Source organism: Diprion similis, chromosome 6 (assembly GCF_021155765.1).
Source record: "Diprion similis isolate iyDipSimi1 chromosome 6, iyDipSimi1.1, whole genome shotgun sequence".
Lineage (NCBI taxonomy): Eukaryota > Metazoa > Arthropoda > Insecta > Hymenoptera > Diprionidae > Diprion > Diprion similis.
The window spans coordinates 5,152,986-5,174,849 of record NC_060110.1 but is presented as its reverse complement, the minus strand read 5'-3'; the positions used below and the strand labels follow the sequence as shown (position 1 = coordinate 5,174,849).

The 21,864-nt window shown below is 36.2% G+C and overlaps 1 protein-coding gene across 2 annotated transcripts; it reads right to left on the bottom strand.

Moving 5' to 3' along the window:
• Positions 1 to 12,287: 12,287 nt before the first annotated feature.
• LOC124407256 (golgin subfamily A member 6-like protein 22) lies at positions 12,288 to 17,858 on the bottom strand. Of its 2 annotated transcripts, none has more exons than XM_046883218.1 (3): positions 17,809 to 17,858; positions 14,743 to 14,804; positions 12,288 to 13,837 (listed from the first exon to the last, which is right to left on the bottom strand). In XM_046883218.1, the coding sequence occupies exons 1-3, from the start codon at positions 17,851 to 17,853 to the stop codon at positions 12,733 to 12,735; spliced, it is 1,212 nt and encodes a 403-aa protein (XP_046739174.1). In that variant the 5' UTR covers positions 17,854 to 17,858; the 3' UTR covers positions 12,288 to 12,732. The 2 variants fall into 2 exon arrangements, with proteins under 2 accessions (XP_046739174.1, XP_046739176.1); XM_046883220.1 differs by having other exon boundaries at positions 17,791 to 17,849.
• Positions 17,859 to 21,864: the final 4,006 nt, after the last annotated feature.

The following is a 21,864-nucleotide window of genomic DNA, read 5'->3' as shown; positions in this document are numbered from 1 at the left end:
GATACATTCCTGTTGGGGAAATTCTGAATTCCCATTAATCGATGGGTGTATATATGCTTGATAGACTTAACGCTACATGGTGAATGGCCGATGTCCTGCTCTTATAACGGCCATAACTGAGATCGTCAATCTAAAATAATGTCAGAGAAACTTTGTGTTCCCATATAACAAAGTCGTAGATAAGTACGCGACTAATTCATCATCTTACAAACGGTCTGATAACCATAAGATTGACCGTTTCTTTTCATGACAACAGAAACAGAAACTTATAATATTTTTATCGATCAAATTCAGGAACAGAATGTCCGCTATACGTTTCATGTTATTAATCTTTCCTCGCATATTTATATACATCCAGAGACGGTGAAACTCGAGCGCAACGCTGGAAGGGCATTGCTACGAAAGTGGAATTAGTGTAACGAGTAATAATTACCTCCAAGTTCTCTTCCGGAATCTGTGCACTTCTGTTCTTCTTTATTAACTTTTTTTTCTCTCCGAGCAGTAATTAGACAACGCCAATTATCGCGCAGTGGTTTATTCGTCTGTTTACTTCATTTTCATTAAGTATCAACTTATAATCCCCGTTAGACTGTTACTATATGTATTTGTGAAGCATACGAAGGATCTTTACAAAAATACTGAAATATGAAGTTCAGGAATTACATGCAAAGCTTGGATATCGATGCTTCGTTTAAAATCGCTTTGAAATTGTTCAAAATCTAGTAGAATCGTTTAATTTCACTGTATAATGGCTCGTTGACTTGGAAGATTATTTTTACAAAGTCACTGAAACTAACGTTTTTCTTCTTCAGTGGTCAAACCATTAATTAACATTATCATTTGTTGCTAATAATTGATATCGATGTCATTTCGTAAAAATGAATCCTTAAGGATAACAAAATGCTCAGATTTTTTTAACTAGACAAAATCCGATAATCACGTTTCTAACTGAAAAATTTCTAAGTGCTGAATATTGCAGACAGAGAAACAGATACGCATAAAAAATGTTTTTGGATAGAACTTTCTCATGTACTCCTCCACACTCTATAACTTTTTCTTTTGAAATATTCCTCGGTGCATTCTATCCTTCTCGAAATATTTAACCATTTTACTCAAAATGAAACATACTATGTATGTAATATGAAAGTTGGTGCAAAATCCTGAGGGTATAATTTTTTCGAAGGACGGTGCTGCCGCCATTTTGTAACTGGAAATCGATAGATATTCGAAAAAATGTGTCGAATCTCCGAAATTTAAGGTGCTGAAAAAAAACTTGTTGAAGAGTAGAAAAAAAATCGCCATCTCGTAACCAGAAGCAATAGAAGCTTAAAAAGTTTCATGAATCATCAAATATTTGATTTTTCATTCAACTTTCACCCAAATCGATGAACCCGTTTTTCTGGATTCAGGATACGACGTCTTCTGCGTTCACACACAGACCCATACACACGCAGGCAGACACGCGAATCTAATAGATTTTTAGCGTTATTGAAGCGATTTGAAACTAAGCATTTCGTATTGAATCTTTTCACTTGTCATTCTAATATTTTGTATGTTTATATTTTTTAAATGAAGAATTCTTTGATACAGGTCAGAAGAGACATTTTTATTTATTAATATGCAAAAATTGTAATTTGCGACATATCAATGGGGACCCCCATCATCTTGACAACTTGAAATGTCGCAAATTAGAGTTTTTGCATATTAATAAAGAAAAATATCACAATTCATTGTATTTTCAACCCTTCGTTGATCACTTAGAAACAATTCGTTCAAAGCTGTTTTTTACCCCCTTAGGGATGATAAAAGATTCTAAAAAAAACTCAGGTTACTAATTTGAGGTTTCTTTTTGATATTCCGACAGTCGGAATAATAAAATGTTTCAGGGATCCGCGGCCACATTCACGCGTAACTTCTGAGGTACCGAAGTAGGAGAAAGTACGAGTGGCCGAATTCGTCCTAGGTGGCCAACGGAGGGTTAAAGAGATCCTCGTACCTTACAAATATATGACCTAATTTTACAAATACTCGATATCTAAGATTATTTCTGACAATTGTGTATTTCGGCTTGCTGTACATTGCAATTTATGCAATTTAACTTTTCTACATCACGACTGTTTACATTTAAAAATTTTATAAATATCCAAATTAGAAATTTTTGCAAAATTCGTTATCGTGCCCCTTCTATTTTCCGATCATTCTACATTATTACCCCCACGCGTGTAAATTCAAATCCACACAAAAACATCCAAAGGACATTCACAGATAATTTCGCCTATGTTTTTCGTCTTTTGTGTTTCTTCAAGATTACGTTTTGACAGAAAACGTCAGCAGCCGTTACAGCTCTTAGTACAAATCCTAGCGAAACTTCTATTTTCTTCAAACTGAGAATCCAGCTGGGATCGTCAGATTTACGACGTTGCAGGCAGCCTGTGCAGGGGTTACGGTTACTCTTGTAAGTTCGCGATGCCATGCCGGCATGCCGAGCTTCACGTATCGCCCTCCGTTCGCCCGGTGCGGTGCCAAGAGCAAGTTCCACGGATGGCAGCCACTTTCACGCAACTACATGTATGGCTGTGCGTATCCAGTTGATACGTAGCTGCACAGAGGTAACGACCCAGGTGGTTCGTTAAACTGCAATACATGCGGCCTGCGAGAAATTGCTGGTCTCGAAAACAATAATTGAAGCGTCGCTTTTCCCTTCAGGCTGCCTATACGAATCTATACATATATATATATATAAACACATACCTAAATACACCCATACATATATATTATATATATATATATAAATATATCTGTATACGCAGCTGCGTTTTATATTCGTCGGCTATTAATTATCGTCGTTAGTTCCACGTATAAATGATAACACGTAGATATCGTTGGTATTCTGATCGCATAGGCTGATCGTACCGATGTTTATGGACCGAAATGACGGACGTGTTCGTAATTTTGAAAGGCGGAAAAAAAACTGGCGATACAACGCGCATGCGCTAAAATTCTAGAGCAAAAGCAGTGATTGTTTTATCAGTTTCACCAACCGTCCATAAGTTTAGATGACGTGTTGCCGCGATGTATGTAACCTCAAAAATATTGGTCATCCTGAGAAAACAACTGCGTTTACTCGAGAATTTTAGCGCATGCGCGTTAGATCATTCGACCGTTAGGCACTGATTCTGTATACATATGTGTACAGGAATTTTAAATATCATCGGTCAACGTCGGTGATGAAGGAATGGAAAAAAATTCATCAATTTTATCGCAAAGGTAATTAGAGTTCCTAATTTCTAAACCAGCATACGTCGATGGTTATACAACGTGATATAGTATAATTCGTTGTAAATTATCGCCAATTTTCGGAGCGCAATTCCGGCTTCAGAAATCTTTGATCGAATTGAAATATAGTAGATACCAACCACAGAAATATTTGCAACTCGAGTTCAACATTTGCTGTTTTATATATGGCAATACTACACTTTCCCGTACGAGAAAAATTGTACCAGGATACGTCGTATCCAGGTTTTCAAGACATTCTTGATTTTATTCACGTCATGTTGCGATTAATATATGTATGTACTTGGTAATGAGGTATTTAAAATAATTAATACATCGAGAATGCGAAGTTTCGACCAGCTTCAGTAAAAACAAAACTTGCAGATAATATCTAATAAATCTACACTATTTTTGCAGTTTGTAAAAAAAAAAAAAAATAATAATAATAATAACAATAACTAAGTAAACAATCCTGTCAAGTGTATACCACTAAGAATTGAAACGAATTATGCAATTTGGTGAGCATCGATTTAAATTACTGTAACTTGGAATATTAATCAAAGCTATTAAAAGGTCGTTAGATTCGTATTAAACGGCATGAGAGGATCCACCGTGGAATAAAAGTTAAAGTGTATAATACCGACTGTTTGCGTTATTTCCGGCGGAAATATGGCTGCCAACTATATCTGCAATAATCTACCGATGATATGATCCTGGCTGCAATGAATTACGGCTTTTAAACTTTCTTCAATGTGTACATAAAGAAGATGACGCAAAAGGTGTAGACCGCTGTGGGAATGAAAAGTAATAAATGATAGTCATCTTCGAACCGCAATTGGAACTTCTTCTATGTAATCATGCACGAGGAATCTTTTTTTATTCCGTTTCATGTTATTTCCAATATCTACAAAACTCACGCAGCTAAAATCCGCTGATGATTGCCATCTGCAACGGTTAAAATTCTAAGAAATGCTCGTTCATTAATTACACATCGATTATTATTTATTGACGTATCATAATAATCGTATTAAACTTGATATTTATATTGCTATTTCTATGAAAAAATATTTTCTTTAAAATGTAGTGAAATATTTTTGAAGTTCTTTCTAAAATCAGTCTATATATAAAAATTGACCACAACTCACAAAATTAAGATTAAGGATTGTGTGATTTGCTGTAGAAAAAATTTTCGATAAAACTAACAATTGGTTAAAAAAGTTTTTTTGTAAATCTTTCATCTTCATAAAAAAAAAATCAAGGTCTTGAACAGAAGCGAAAAGTATAAAAATCTCCATCGCGGATGATTTGAAACATATTTTGTTAAAAGGGTTCATTGAACACTTCTTTTCACATAGTTTTTCCGCTAAAAATCGACAGTTTGTATTGTGAAAATGTGAAAAAATGTTGAAAAATTCGTCATATCTCTAATGTGTTTGATCAAATAAAAATTGAGAGATACAGAAAACAGACAAGGAATGATATTTAGACTTAAAATACATTTGGAGAAAGAATTTTTAAGAAACGTTAAGAATGAGACGAAATATTGTTATTTGAAAATAAAAATTACTCCAACGTCTCTCGGTTATAACCATGACAAAAATATCTATGTAATGTATAGAAATCGAAAACTCGGCGCCAGTTGTATACGCGCGTGACTTTCTGCGGCCTTATTTTTAAATGCCCGTTGAGTAAGGTAAAAGAAATTAAGAAATAAACAAAAAAAAAGAGAAAGAAGAAAAAAAAAATCGTAACAAACATCAGTAGGCTTAACTAACTGCAAATTGTGTTTAGTTATTCAAGGCTGTGTTCATTAATAAATCATATATTTCAGCGTGGCTAGTCACAGCCATCGGCATCTGGTCCAATTTCTACGTCAAACCGTGACGCTTCTCTCGCGCGTTTTACGCAACGCTCTTCTATCCTTAACTATCCGGATCTGCGTCGATACAGAGACGTAGGAGAGAATATTAGCTGCATGGGCAGCGAGATGGAAATGAAAGTAGAAGAGTTGCCGGCGGGCTTTTCAATAAAAATGACGTAAACTTGTAAATGATTTGCATTTATTAAACTTGAACTGTATAGTGGATATTTATTATTGCTTTTGAACCGTTATTACGTTTTATATTTACTTCAATATCTATTTCCGCATATCCAAAACACTGTTAGAACTAGTTGAAAGAAAAATAGATTTATTATAGAATGAAAAATACTTTAGTTTCTTTATGTTTTTAATCAATATTATTCGAAGTCTTGATTAAGATCGCAAGTTTGTGTTTCAAATCGGCCATAAAATTTTCGATAGAAGATTTCTTTTGATCAATCACATCTGAGATAATGATAAATTTGCTCTTTCGAAAACTCTCTATTTCTAAAATTCTAAAATTCAAGCAAAGTATAATCAAATAAAGCAATATTTTTCGGTACTAATAAAAGATGGATTATACACACGTATAATTGCTACTTTTAATAGACAATGTTTAAATTCAACTTTTGCTATTTAATGAAATCTCCATCTTTTACAAGAGACAGAAAATCTTGTGATATACATACTTCCTCAAATTTTTCTGAATTCTCTTCAAATCTTAAAAAATGGACGCGTCTGAATTTTCAAATTGATTCATGTCTCGTATAAATTGAAAAAATAAAATTTTAATTGGATTAAGAAAATAATGCCTAAAAACAGAATAAAATGTTTAGAGTAATTACGATTTCCGAATAATTCATGTTTAATAATAAATTCAAGTGGTTAACTTTATCCCTTGTTATTCAAAAAATTTCACGGGTCCACTTTGCCCCAAAATTATTTGAGATATGAAAAATTTGCCCCACCCTTCCCAATGTATCCTGAATAAAAATTTCAGTCTTCTTCGACGAAAAGTCCTTAAGGGTTAACACTACGAACAACGATTCGCCAGCAGATAGGTAACTCAAGTTTCATCGAGACTGCGTGTAAAATTAAACTTGGAATGTCTATCTGACGGCAAATCGTTGTTCGCGTCGTTAACCCTCAAGGAATCCTCCCGATACAAGTAATGCAATATTCGCAGCACGTCGTACAGTGAACTTCCGGTATTTTGGTCTGAAGTCACCTGGCGTTAAATTGTAACAGTGACAACTATCTCTTTCGATCATGTTCACGTCTGTACATACATACCTATATCTGCAAGTTGCGCCAAGTCGACAAGTTAACAGTTTGAACATGCATCGTAGGACGTGGCTGGCTCATCGGAGGACGTGATTCATGTCACGTACATACGTCATGCACATCGGGTTCGGGTTATAGTTACGTATTAAGTAGTCCAGAAGTAGTACGCAGTGACGATTCAAATAACTAATGACTTGCGCAATGCCGTTACGCCGTTACCTCCTCTGTAACGATGATCGTCATAGCATGCGCGTTGCACAGTCGTAACGTGTAACGTGCCAATAGACACGCGATGATCATCACCCAAGTACTTTGCCTCCTCTTTAGTTTTAAAGCCATTCAACACGCAGATCATTAAATGCCGTGTATTTACACGTAAACAGAAACAAACATATCACAGAGATGTGATGACATGTAACTGTGGTCAGTGAACTGCAATTATGCCGATTAAACGTCATCGTGATTAATACATATTCCTATTACATTAATTTTTGTAGAAACGAATTACAGTTTTTGGGTTAATTAACAGAATTACTCTTCAATTTTCAAAGAAAAACGAGTCGAATACATCTTACAATCACTTCTTAAGTAGTTCCATTCGTTTGAGTTTCTTCGGTCCATTTTTTATTTATTCAAGATAAATCTGATTACATAATTAATGCCCTATCGATGATACATAGTCAATAGCAGATTCGAACGACTTAATGAACTCGTTTGAAATATTTAAGAAACATGGTTGAAAATCTGGTATTCAATTAGTCAGACTAACTCAATTATTTAGACCTGGACGTGGAATAATTCCCATTCTTTCATGCCATTAAATTCGAGATAATTCAAAATATTTCTGTAAAATAAGTATCATGATTACGTATTTATTATGGTTTCGTTTAATTTTTCCTATCATCATCCAAGTTAACACTTATACAGGGTGCGCCAGAGGTAGCGGAACGTCCGAATAACTTTTGAACGGATGGAAATATCAAAATAAATTTTGGTCTACATACACGAGACCAAAAAAAATAATTTTTCAGTAGGGTGGACACTTTCTCGCCATACTCAGGGTGGCGGGTGTCAGAGGGAGGATGAAAATCTTGAATGACGAGGGAACTGCATCGATCAAGCTAAAATTTTTCAAAATTTACCTCCCCCACCCCCTTCCCGAACGTGTATGAAGCTACCGATTCTATCGAAGTATAGATTTTTTGGCCTCGTACATTTCCTCGAAATTTCATTTTGACATCTGCAACCGTTCAAAACTTATTCAAGAATTTCCCTGCCAATGCCAAAGCGAGATAACCTCGCGCACCATCTCGCGGACATTATCGGTAGCACCCAAAAACTGTAATTACCATGATTCCAAGTTGAATTCTCCATTGGTGAAGAATCGCCGACTGTCATAATTTCGTATAAAGTATGCCGTTTCTTAATTTCAGAATGCCACACAAATGTTTAGGGTCTATCTGTTCGGAATTGCATGTGAAACCACGCCGTCATGCCCTTTTTGGATAAAAAGTGCCTGGGATCAGATTTTAATAGACATAAGTGACGTGCCCAAATTTCACGATTCGATTAATTTTATACTCTCATTGGAATCTATTAAAAAGAAAGACCTCAAGAAACATGCAAGGTCGTAGAAACAAACGATTTGTATAAACGATTTCGAAAATATTAGAAAAATTCTGGGGGTCGATAATTTCGACCAGTGCATCCCCTTAAAGCAGCGCAGCGCGCGCCATGAACTGTTGCCAAATCGACCAACGTTCGCAAAAATGGATCGGGATTCCCATAATTTGTTAACGGCGTGACAGACTCCACCCAAGAGGTTAGAAAACCATTTCGTCAAATAGGTTGGCAGCAGTTCATAGTAAACATTCGGCTGCGTTCACTGGTGTAAAATCTGTGTATGTATTCACGCATGCGCACTCGACTTCCCAATTCTCCATAAATTCATAGTATTAATGAATCATGCTTACTGTTAATGAGAGTTTTAAATCTTGCAGTAAAGTCGAAACGCAAAAAACGATATGACATATCTGCGTGAAAAAATATATCCTTGTAGCCTAGTTGCGAACTAAAACATGCTATACCTACGTCTGTAAGACCGGTAGTACGTAGAGTATAAATACTTAACGCACGCCTCGGACTTTCTATTGGGTAATACATGTGATCGTATAAGTACTCGGGGTCGAATATGTGCTGTACATAAAGCATGCGATCAACTTTCGATGTGTACAGATATTTTCGTGAGCAGGTTATAACCGTGAATATATTAGACGTAGCGGAATAGGTTATGCATTCGAGTGATTGGAGATTAAAGAATTTTGTATGCACAAATTTCAAAACAATGTTTTCATGTTTGTCGCAGCACAATAGTGTTCTCATACGAGTAATATAATCCATTCATCGATCCATAATCCCGACAAGAATCCAATGTCCTGCTTTGGCAAGCCAGCTTACATCGTCACACAACTTTCCTCATTACTGCCCACGCCATAATAAACCTTTTAACCTCAACAGCGTTGAGTTTACAATCAACGACGCACCAATTTTCGTGTATTGTGAATTAATCGGTTGGACCGTCTGAATCAGAAATTTGAAAAGAAAAAAACCGTTTGACAAATATCCAGTAACATACATATCAAATTTTCGAAAGTAAATTCAAATTAGCTTTGATCATAAGAACGTTTAAAATGATAAAACTCTGCTCTTTCGGATCTGATTCTCGTGCTTTCCAAATTATTTTGTTCACCACAGAAATTTTTATAAATTACGCGATAAACGTATTGTTATACAAACGGTTACCTCCATAGTAGATAAAAATAGATTTGTTCAAGTACGGTACAACACATGTTATAATGTTCTTCGACAGATACGTTTGTGCGTTATATGCGACGAGACTGTAAATTATAGTAAGCTTTTTTCAAACTTTTTCGGATAGTTTTCGGGAAGCAATTAAAATGGGTCCACAAACTCTAAAATCGGATCGAAACAGCAAAGTTTATTCATGCTGAACAGTTTAAACGTCAACATTTCTATCGAATTATTGATATCTTCGCTTGTATCAATTGAATTTGCTCATATTCATCATTCTATCACAATATATTAATGATATTATTTACATGCATATTCTTCATCATCATAGACGCAAATAACATTTCCGAAGACTTTTCAAACAGCTTTCCCTCATTCCCCAACTTTTGATTCAGACTTCATCCTTAATATATTCCATCGAGAATCGGACAAACGGTAGATCCTTGGTGACTGTATTTGTAATGTGCTAATGTTTTGAAAAAGCGACACTTACGGCTTATCGGTTAAAGGCTGTCCGACCAATCAACGCTACTCGTATTGAGCCACCAAATCTCACTGCTGTGACAACTTCAGAGTGCTTTTCCCTCTCTCTTACTACCGTCTTAACTTTCGATTGCCACCTGAGACAGAATATAAGAAAGACACGAGCCGAGGCGATACAGTTACCGCAGATCGAGATACACATACATGTCCAAGAAGAAATTTCGAGATCTCGATAACGGTTGTCGCAACTTGTTCCGCCGTACAGGAATTAACAAGCGATTAATGATTCACCTTGAAAAAAAATCAGCGTAGAATAACAAATCACTCAGATTACATTCACGAGAATCGAGATTAGAGCGAATGAAGGTATACAAACAAGGCAGTCACTAGCAATTAACTAAGATTTCCACTAATATCTTAAAACCGAACTTAGCATTCACCTCAACTGGGAGTTCAACTAATCGGAAGCTGATGTTGTAGGCACTAAAAAGAATGAATGGACAGAGAAGAAATCGTTTAAACAATCTCCAATAATATTATTTGCGCTGATGATGGTAAACACGAATGAAACAAAATTCCTACTGTGTGCTAAAAATATACCCGAGCAAATTCAATGAACAACTTTCGGCGAAACTGTTAAAATCTGGTGTTTTTTTGCATTCGATTCTAACACAAATTCCTCATGAATATTCACAAAAATTTTCTTTATAGTACAGATATGACAAGATAACTCTGAGGATAACTATATTTAAAAAAAAAAAAATGTCAGATGATCTGTGGACATCTCTAGCTAAACAAAAAAAAAAAAAAAAAAAAAAAAAAAAAAAAAAAAAAAAAAAAAAACCCAAACATCAAAATTGGATCAAAAACACCAGAGTTCAATAATTTTAAAGCTTCCAGTTATAGAACTTCGTATCAATTCCAATCGATGACATCGTAGCTTGTGTTATTCGAATTTGCTCTTGAAATTCATTTCCATCATATAGCCATCATTGGCGTGAAAAAAATTTTTTCTCACATCCAAATATTTGGTTGGTGATAAAAGTCACAGTTAGTATAAGTACAACACGTCGTGAAAACTAGTCGTCAATCATCTTAACACGGGGAAACGCTGGTCAGTTAACGAATGTCTGAATTGAGCCAATTTGTTATTCGTCGTAAGAACTCGGAGCAAGATCGTAGTGTCGAGTTCACCCGGGAGCGAAAACTTTCACTATCGTGTACATAATACACCGCCGGCCGTCTGAACTTCACATGCCTGACGCCAGTCTAGGCGCCTCTAATGTTCACTATTAATCCGAGGTCTTCTTCGCTCGTGAGTTGTTCTATTATGTGCTAACACTCTCTATTCAGTTCTCACGTTCCAAGAGCCCTTCGCACGATTAACAGTTTTCATTTCTCTCTCTGGCCTTATTATGATTCCCAAGGTGCTGATGGATTACAACTGATAAATCCAACATTTTACGAACCTGTAAACTATAACAAAATACAAAAAAGTTAAGAACTAACTGTATTATACATCTACAATAAAGTTCGCAAAAACATCCTTTCAATATAGTATATAGTTCTCATTTTTTTTCAGGCACTTTGGTTTGAACGCGCACTTACTTCACGGCATAATTTCACTGCTATATGGTTTTATTTGTTTATTACTCTGTAAAATATTCTATTACTTGGTAAACTGTACAAGAAACAGTTTCAATTATAATAGTAAATATATGCCGTAGATGACTTGGCGTTTTGAAATATGAAGAAGAAAGTTTATTATAGCACAGGTATATGAGAGCTGAGAGTGGATCCCACACGCAGTATATATATATATATATATATATATATATATATATATATACAAATACACACATCGTATAACGCCTGAGCAAGTGAGTATTTGCAGGAAGTTGAGATTCATCTTGGCATGGTCATCTTTAGTCTACCTAGTGATTTCTACTTTATTATTACACGCTTCTGATGCATCTCACGGTACATATTCGTAATAACAATAAAAAAAAAAAAAAATCCCTGGTCAGTTAACGCGTGTGCAAGATGAGCGGATTCCATGATCCGATATCTGAGCACAATTGTCGACTTTGTTGAGGCACCTCATTTGTTAGAAGAAAGCCTGAATAGTGCATGAGTAGGGAGAAAGTAAGGATTGCACGATCACACTGTGACCCCGGTGACCGCGAGAGCTCGGATCCCCCTCAATGTCATATTCTATCCCTAGAAAGCATCTTCCTACTTCAGTTTATTCTTTTCTTTTATTTATTTTTATTTTTATTTTTTTTATTTTTTCTCTCATTACTTTGGTTTTATATTTCTCTTTCGTCGTAAATGTGACTTTCATTTGAAGAATCTCCGCGAAATCGGATACCACACATGACTGCTTCGGCTCCAGGTATAATTATAGCGTTTGAATATTTCGTTGCGAAATCGTTATAATCGCAGCGAACAAAAGAAAAAAATAATAATAATATTATTATTATTATTATTGACAAAGTGGGGGAAAAAAGTAAAATAACTGACAATATGTATAAAATACTGGCTTTATGGTAAAATAAAAAAAATAAATTTCTTGCGTACAAAAATAACAATTAATGTGTATTGATTATTACAAAAAAAAAAAAAAAATGTTGGTTCAAAACCATTATTTACAATGTTTTTCATATACATACAAGTAAATTAGGTACTGTGTTACTATACCTATGATAAAAAATTCTTTATTCAATGGTTGTCGAGCTGATTATTCACGTTATATTAAGACGGATCTTCTGTACAATAAAAGCTGCTACGATGAAAGGCAACTTTCCTTCATGGCAATGGTCACCAGCCGGAAATTTGATGTAATCCTTTGACTTTCTTTCTTTTTTTTTTCTTTTTCTTCCTTCCTTTTATTTCTTTTCTGCCCGTTGTTGGTGCAACGTGAGTTCTGAGTGAGTAACGCAATGTATGTAACCTAATCCTAAAATAAAATGATATAAAACATATATTTTACATCCTCAGGTAATTCTTCCTCCATCCATTTATTTGTAACCATGGTGTTCTTCGTGATGTTCATGGTGCTCGTGGTGCTCGTTTTGTACCCAGACCTTCTCCCATACTGGTTTCCACACTTTCTTCCATTCGGGGACCTGAATCTCCTTCCACGCCGGAACCCACCTGCTCTTCCATTCGTCCTTCCATATCTGTTTTTTCTCGGTGACCCAAACTTGTTTCTTTTTGGGTACCCAGACCTGAACGGATTCCTCTTTCCATATAAGTTTCTTGTCAGTCACCCATATCTGCTTCTTTTCCGTTTTCCATATCTGTTTCCACTGAGCCTTCCACTCCATTTTCTTCTCTGATGCCCAGGCTTGCTTTTTCTCAGTTTTCCAGACCTTCTTCCAAACCGGCTTCCAGATCAATTTCTTCTTCCACAGATCGTGGCTGGTGTATTGCCAACCGTGATGATCCTGACCGACGAATTGCTCTCCGGGAATACCGACTTTCACCCACTCCGGTACCCAGACCTTCTTCCAGTCTGGCACTTGGACCTCCTTCCACACGGGGACCTGAACCTCTTTCCATACCGGTACCCAGATTTTCTTCCACGCTGGTACTTTGATCTCCTTCCACGCCGGTACTTGGATCTCTTTCCAAACTGGTTTCTGCACCTTTTTCCAAGCCGCGACCTGTTCCTCCTTCCATATTGGAACCTGAACCTCTTTCCAGGCCGGTACCTGAACCTTCTTCCACTCCTGCTTCCAGATCATCTTGGACTGCGTCTTCCATACTTGTTTCCACTCTTCTTTCCACTTCAGCTTCTTCTCCCATCGTCCTTCAGGCTCATGGTGATGGTGGTCGTGCACTGGCGCACCATAGGATGGAGCTGGTGCCCCATAAGAGTCAGATGGTGCTCCGTAAGACTGAGAAAGCGATCCGTGCGACGCTTCGGGAGCCCCATAGCTGGAGGACGGGGCTGACAAGGACTGTGAAAGGTCGAAACCACCGCCAGCTGGCGTACCGTAGGTGTCACCCGGGGGACCGTAGGAATCGGATAATCCTACGTCGGGGACACCGTATCCCGTGCTGGGCAAGGACGGTGCTCCGTACTGTTCGGATGGTGCTCCATACTGTGGAAGTGGCGCCCTGAAGAAGAGTTTCTCGTTAGGAAAGTCGAAATTAATACTTACTCTCGATGGGACGAGAGTTCCTACGATCTTTCAGGAAATTTCTTTAACATATAGTTTTCTACAATTATTTACGTGAAACTATAACTTTTTGTTTATTTAATAGTATATTTTCATTCAAATTCGTACAATTCTACATGAATTCAGTGAATTTTATTTAATTTTCGCGTGCAGTGAATATTTTTATTTATTTCGTATAAAACTGTCGATTATCATAATACAATTTTTCGTAGAAATTCATACTCGTTTTCGAAAATCCACGGAGTTTTATTAAAATTTTTTTGGGGTAGTTAGGTTTTCACTTTGATGTAGATAAGTTACAAAAAAAATTTACAAAATACGATTTTCTATCTTTTCCATGTTCCCGTAGAATGTCATGAAGATCATTCTCACCAAGCAATAGCTTTCTGTCATTGAACACGATATGTACCCATGCATCGACGATAATGGATTCGGATCTTTCCTAACGCGCTACGTAGTCTATGCGCGTAGTGAGAATTTCGACGGTCGACTTATATACGTTTGATGTTAGCTAACTCCGTTCGACTTTGAATATCGAACGAGTCTTTCGGGGTTGAGTTGACTAGCAAGTACCAGTATGATTTTCACGGAGAAACTACGCGGTGCTGAGCGAGAAGAAAGCAGTTCTATACACTACGAGGTTCAAGGTTGTCTCTCGAATTGTCTCTTGCCTTGTGTTTCCGCGTTTCCGCGTTACAGTTATCTATGTCAAACGGCTGAAAGTCTCTCGAGAGTGGAGAGAATACCAAACTATATTGTACGGTCACATTGATTACACTGTTACATGCAACATTGAAGGGTAAAAAAATATATAAATTAACAATAAGTGAATGTATTACGTACTCTTTCTTAGTTCGAATTGGCTCTCCAAGCGTGGAGACGACGAAGAAGAACCCAAGTAATATCTGAAACAAAATTTGTATGGTTAGATCAATATATGCCTATTGAATATCAGTGACCCATTCTATAGGCGAGTAATTAATAAAAGTATCGTGAGCTTCTGTGCAATTAACAACTGACTTGATACACTAATGGAACGGTTCGTATATCACGTGTGCTCGTATACTGGTATGTAATTAGTTTTTATTTTTATTTGAGAAAGTCAGAATGAAGTAGCTGCGACGAAAGTGTTAGTAACTGATTGCGGTAAAAAGTGTAGTTAGCACTTCCTCGCGATCGCGCTTGTAGTACGATAACTTAACGAGTAGCGTAACGCATGTCGTGAGTCACGCAAGCTCTGCGGGGGATTTTGTCGATTCATTCGTCTTCTTGTACTGGATTTAAAATCGACTAGATCATCGCTCGCTTGTCAACTTTGGAACTGCAGAGAGTACCTGTATATGTACTATATGAATTTTGAGTGAAGATATTTGCTGTACTTATTATAAACAGATTTCATACGGAATAAAAAAAACTTGACAAAAGATGCTGTTTTAAACATTTTCTAAGCATTAACTGAACCGATCTTTGACTCACCGCGAGTCGTGAAACTTTTCTGTTCGATTGAATTTTTATGCGCAGTAGCTAATTTTCTGGAGAAATGAACTGCAAAACTAAAATTACGCGTCTTCATGCTCTAGTAATAAAACCGCAACTGGCGCAGCCTGCGATTTATTCAACCCGCACAACGTGCATGTATTGCAAGTTGCATATCATAAGGCCATATTAGACCACCAGTGTACAGTCAACACGATTATTGACTAGAAACAATTTGTACAATTCATAATTGAAATCGATACACAGTATGCGAACTATAATCTAAAACAGAATAGTTTGTTTGACAATGAGAACTACGGTTTCTAAAATTATATCAAACGTTTCAACATATTTCAACAAACAAACATCCAGGAGTTCATTTACGTTAAATATAGTGAAAATCGAGTTTCTCGATACCGTCTTCGTATATTGGAAATATCTGGGACCTTTTAGGCTGTGCCCGTATGAGTCCAGTGATTTCACCAATGATATTGTTGAAAAGAATACTAAACAATAGGATGATTTAATTTGTATTTTAAAAAAGCAGCGACTGTTCATCTGACGGAATATTTTGTGTAGACGTTCTTATTCGTACTTCATAATTAAAAGCGGAAGTAGTTTTATGGCGATACGGACATTTCAAGTTCTCTACTTACTATGCCTGAACTTTTCAGTCATATAATGCCTCGAAATGGTAATCTCAAGATTCTCACCCATGTGTAGGCAAACATTTTATAATCCAGTAAAATGCGAATTACAAGAATAGAAAGTTTGTATTTTTTCCACGCAATTATAATCTGACGCCAGTTTCGAACGGCAGTTGGAACAGCTGTGTAAACCACTTTTCGAGGGTCTTTAAATCTGCGCGACGAGTCCGAGTTGCCGCATTTTCTATTTACCGTTGATAATAATGCAAAAGCATATACGAACACACGTATTTGCCATAGGAATTACTAGTATGTAAATTTTCATACTGCGGATGAAATTATTCGAAAATATACTTGAAGCTTCTGGTATTTACGCAAGCTAAGAGAAATAGAAAGAGAAAGAGATTCAAGATGTGGCCAGCGATGAGAAATTATATCGGTAATTCATGTATCGATATCCGTGAGTAATTGCATGTATAATATAGTCACTTGAATAAGTGTCAACTTCTAATAACGCAAAGGCGAAACAGCGCGAAATGCATAATATTGTTTTTATTGCATTCGTTCGTGAACTTGTCGATTTTTTAGTATACATTAGATATTTCGACATTTTAATTCATGTAATAACAAAGTCGCCGTAATTTCTTCGAACGTGAATAGTTAAGTTATAGAAGAAATGAAACTTCTTTCGATTAATTTACTCGAGAATTGAGAAACTCGCGAGTAAATAGCAAATAGAGCTTTTCGCGAGTATTTTATACTTCATACCAAATTTAGAAGATGTATATCTACCAATTGTAGAATCAATTTATCCTTATCTTGTTTAAACAACACTTGCAATGAATTTCAACCTTTTTCAAAATATATATAAAACCAAAAAAAGTTGTCTTGGAAGTATTGTACAATCATGATCAAGTAATTTCAGACGTATTCTTGTTACCAATTTTTTTTTACTCGATTCGTTTGTACCGAAATTTATAAAAATCATCTATGCTATACAATAAACTACAATAAACCGGCACTTTACTACTTGAAACGCGTAGCGTGAGGTACCGAATTTTTTTCAAAAATCAACAAACTGAATACAGATTTCAAGAAGCTTCACATATGTATTTAGTATCGTATGACTGTCGCAATAATATTGCTCTCAGAAAATTTTCAAAAGCCTATAACCAAAGAACAAATTCTTAGTGCGATCAAATGTTGCCACGATTCGTTCGCACACTAACAAGCAAAGGTAAATCAAGGCAAACGAATATTATTTCACATAAGGTACTCAGATACCACGTTTCCTTAATTTCAGTATAAATAAGCTGATAAATCAATAAAATAATTACTTGCAACTGCCTGACTAAAGAAAGTATAAATTATTTAAAAAAAAAATGAATACTATTTGGATAGCATTTACTCGATTTAAGTGAAATTCTCTTTTGTGTATAAACCTGCAGAGTACCCGTAAATAATATAAGTATATAATAAGATAAGTGTATAATGAAGAACTTCATCTAGGTTCGATATTTTCTTCAGTTTAGTCCAAATTCGTACACAACAGAAAACAAGCACCGACATTATTACATCTCTAATTTTCATTCCTTTTTCTTTTTTTTTTTTCATTCTAAACGCGTGGATAAAACTTAAATTCGATCGAACGATACAACGGATAATTTTTGTTTTTTTATTTTATTTTCGCATAACGCGTGCGGTGCTAATGAGTATATAATATACGGTAAAAAAAAAAAAAAATCACTGTCACATAACACGTGCTCACTGCAGGGTGTACACTAACCAGGGTCGATCTCATGGTGATGGTTCCTGGCGAACGGCAAACCATGCCGTTTTTCTCGTCTTTCACTCTTCTGACGAATTCGCGGTGCAGACCGACGCTTATATAGCGTTTGTTTCCGCCGACCGCGAGGGTCGTCATTCAAGGAGGAGTTGGCTTCCCTCACCAGAACGACTCAACTCGACGTCGAGGAGGAAGGTATGCGCGCCCATCTCTCCCCCCGGGCCTTTCGAGGAACCAGCGGGGCCTTCGGGCCCTGGGGCTGAGCCGCACTGGGTCGCAGGTTACACAATCGTAGGAGTTTATTAAGAATGAATAGACCTGTCGTTGAAATTAAATTATTGGATACTAGTAGCCCGTTGCGGCTCCACTGGCATTCAAATTCAACGTAATAAAATGAAAATTCTATTCGGATAAAACAAATATGACTGAAGATTGATTATATCTGACCTAACCTAACCCAACCTAACCTAAAACCTAACCTAACACCTAACCTAACACCTAACCTAACACCTAACCTAACCTAGAACCTAAAACCTAAAACCTAACCTAAAACTAACCTAACCTCTAGTTGAAATCAAATTATTGGAGACTAGTAGCTTATCGCGGCTCCACTGGCATTCAAATTCAATGTAATAAAATGAAAATTCTATTCAGATAAAACAAATATGACTGAAGATTGATAATATCTGACCTAACCTAAAACCTAACCTAATCACAGCCTCTATCTGTAAGGACTTATAGTAAGCGTTTGCGTAATTGTGTGATCCCGTTCCGACTTGGCTCATAAATATGGCTATATCTTCAAAATGATAATCGATGTGGCTGTAACGAAATATAGCCTAAAACCTGGCCAGACGTTGTAGGGATGAAATATTTTAGGTAATTTTTAGAAATCTTATCATTTTAATCATTAGGTTTACCACTTTGAACATTCGTATTCGAAAGCCTTGTCTCAAAATGTTGATACCTTAGTTTTTGTCATTACAATCTGCTAGAATTTATTTCTATCATAGAAAAGGGTGTTTTTCATTCGTATCCACAATCATTGGCTCAGATAACTTTGCTGGAGATCTTTAAACGGTTTTTTCTCTTTTCTTAGCTTTTGACTTAGCCGGGTGGGCTTATACATCCTTACACATACAGTCAGGTCAATAAAATGTCAAAAACGAAAATATGACAAGACAAAATATGCATAAGTACAATTATACAGTTGCTCAAGTTAAATCTAATTCAAAAACTGCCTGTCATCCAGGAATAAATTCGAGAATACTGACAATGAATATCATCTGTAAGCTTCTTGTTATTTCAACAGTCGGATTATTTACTTTGTTACTTATAAAGAATTGTAATAAATGCTTCAAACCTTTCTCATCTATCACGGTGTAAGTCTTAGCTATAGATGTATAAGAACTAGATTATATTAAGAAAAATTGCTAGTCGTGATTCCGGATACAATGCAAAAATTGATTTTTCAAAATGTAACTGAAAAATTTAATACACGTTACTGATTTTTATAATTACAGTCACTTGTACAACATTTTATCGTACGTAGTTCAAACAATGTTCAAACCCGTTGTAACAACGATGCCCATTTAACTAAATTTTCAAAGTAACACTGTAAAATAAAAATTTTCTCCCAGTATTGCTTCATTGAAATTTCTCGTACCGGCAGTTTTTCAATCAAGTTTGTATTTCGACACGTTTTGAATCTGACTGTACGTTCCGCATGTCTATAAACTGCCTCACCCCCGATTCACGGCAATTGATGGATTGTCTGATCCGATAAGACGCGAATCGTACGGCGATTTTCAATTCGGTGAAAACGCCGCTGCGTAAGTGCGCGCTGCGTGCAGAGTGCAGGGGCCCAAAACCGTGAACAAATACGTAGTTATACGAATCACGTTGTCTGGTTACCACAGCTTTTAATCGTGCAATAATGTCTACGTAACTTGACAAATACGCGAGTTGACTTAAGTTTTTTGTTAACCGTATAGCTCTTCACCTTACGAAAAAAATTTTGACGCTGGATTACCAATTCTTGTTCGTAACCTAGACTTGCCATGTAATTTCCTCATACGGAATTTTATTCGCATAGGCGATATACATGCCTAGACATTTGCGGTCTCTGCACGCGGTGTCGTATATTTCTGCAACTTGTAGATTATACGTGTAGAATGTGCGTGTAGAAACTTGAACCTCGCCTCGTAGAAAGCAACGATTACTTTGGAATTCTATCATTTCTTTTCATATTTTCTTTGGTATTACGCTTGTCATGTTTGTGCAGACTCAAACCTCGATCAAGTATAATTTAAGTCACTCCCAAAAGAAAAGAAGGTCAGTTATTAGATGTATAAACAAAAGACTAACACACAAGAAGAAAGTACGTCAAAATGAAGACCAAGTAACTGTTACTGAATTAGTCAATAAAGTTGAATTCGGTTTAAAAAGTATTTTCTCAAAATTTTCATTTCATTTTAATTACTTTCAACATTTTGACGTTTTGCCATTTTTTTTTTTTTTTTTTTTTTTCTTTTGTAATGGTCAACTAGACACAGAGATTTTTCGTTATACGATCGTCAAACCCAGATCATAGATTTCTTCATTTACAAAATTCCTGAGCTTAGAAAAATTTTTAGTCGACTTTATAGCACGGACCTTTACTACTTTCATTCTTTACCATAAACGCTCCATAAATTTCTGCCTTCGAGCGGAGCTTCCCTACGAAAAACAGGAACTTGAAAGAAGAGTTCCGGCGGGTCAAAGTATAGTAAATTAATACGGTAGTACATCTGTAATATAATTTAGAGAAGTTAAAGATTAGATCTAAAATCGGCCCATCTATTAAAAAATTGATGACCGTATAGTCAGTTGAAACAATACTAATTGAATTTTTTTTTTTTTTAAATTAAATAATTACTATGTTTAATTGATACAGAAAACGTGAGTTGTTATTGTACTCGAGCATATTACGTGAGCTCGCATTTGTTTATGGGAAAGGGACGGTGAGTTTCTTATCTAGTATGTTTTTGTATTTCTTCCCAATTAACGCTCGCGTACTATAACGTTACAAGAACGGGATGTTACGTAATGCTTTCTTTTCTCTTCTCGTTCTACGGAGAAAAGTCGAGTTCACCTGTAATGGCAGTAGTTTGTTCGAGTAATAAGGTTAAGAGAAACGTGCCTCGTGCACCGATATATGTATACATATACGTTTTTATTATTGGAACGGTCGATTAACCGAAGGGACCGTGGGCTAAATTTTTCGGCTGAAAGTTACTGCAGCGTCCAATGTTTAATTTTAATACGCGTACATTATATACCCCGTGCTCGTGAGGCAAGTGCGCACCTTATGCGCGTGCGTCAACTCGTTCGAATTTTATTGGCCGATAGTTACCGTCTGATTGAGCAACCGATGCAATGCCAATCGCGAATCTTAGAAAATATCCCTAGGAGACCACAGGTTGACGGTGACTGTCAGAAAATGTCCCTAGGAAACCACAGGTTGACGGCGACTGTCAGAAAATGTCCCTAGGAGACCACAGGGTAACGGTTACTGTCATAAAATGTCCCTAGGAGACCACAGGTTAACGGTGGTCTCCTAGGCAGATTTTCTGACAGTGGCGATTGGTATTGCGTCGGCTAGTCAATCAGGCGGTAATTGTCAGCCAATAAAATTTTAACGACTTGACGCACGCGCATAAGGTGCGCACTTTCCTCATGGACACACGGTATACACGAATCTCGTGATTTCACAAATCACGTTTCTATCAATATTGTACACTAATGTATTAAATGTATTATGTATCCACCAGTTTTCAATGAGATTTAATCGTTTTAACGCGGTTTTAAGTATCGGAAAGCAGCGCGCTATTTACATTACATAAAGGTATTAGGGAAAAATTATTCTTTTCGTTGTCCTACTTATATTATATAGTATATACCATATACTGACAGTACGATGTTTATCGGCGTGGAATTTTTCAAGCTTTCAAATATATGTTATGTAAATTATTGAGAAACAAGAATGTTAAGAGGTAGGAAAAAAATTAATTTAAC

Excerpts from the sequence above, each read along its gene's own strand:
- LOC124407256 (XM_046883218.1), bottom strand. The coding sequence starts at position 17,853 with ATGGTTTGCCGTTCGCCAGGAACCATCACCATGAGATCGACCCTG. Across the intron at positions 14,805-17,808 it reads TCACCATGAGATCGACCCTG|ATATTACTTGGGTTCTTCTT; the intron begins GTTAGTGTACAC and ends ATTTTGTTTCAG. Across the intron at positions 13,838-14,742 it reads CCAATTCGAACTAAGAAAGA|GGCGCCACTTCCACAGTATG; the intron begins GTACGTAATACA and ends ACTCTTCTTCAG.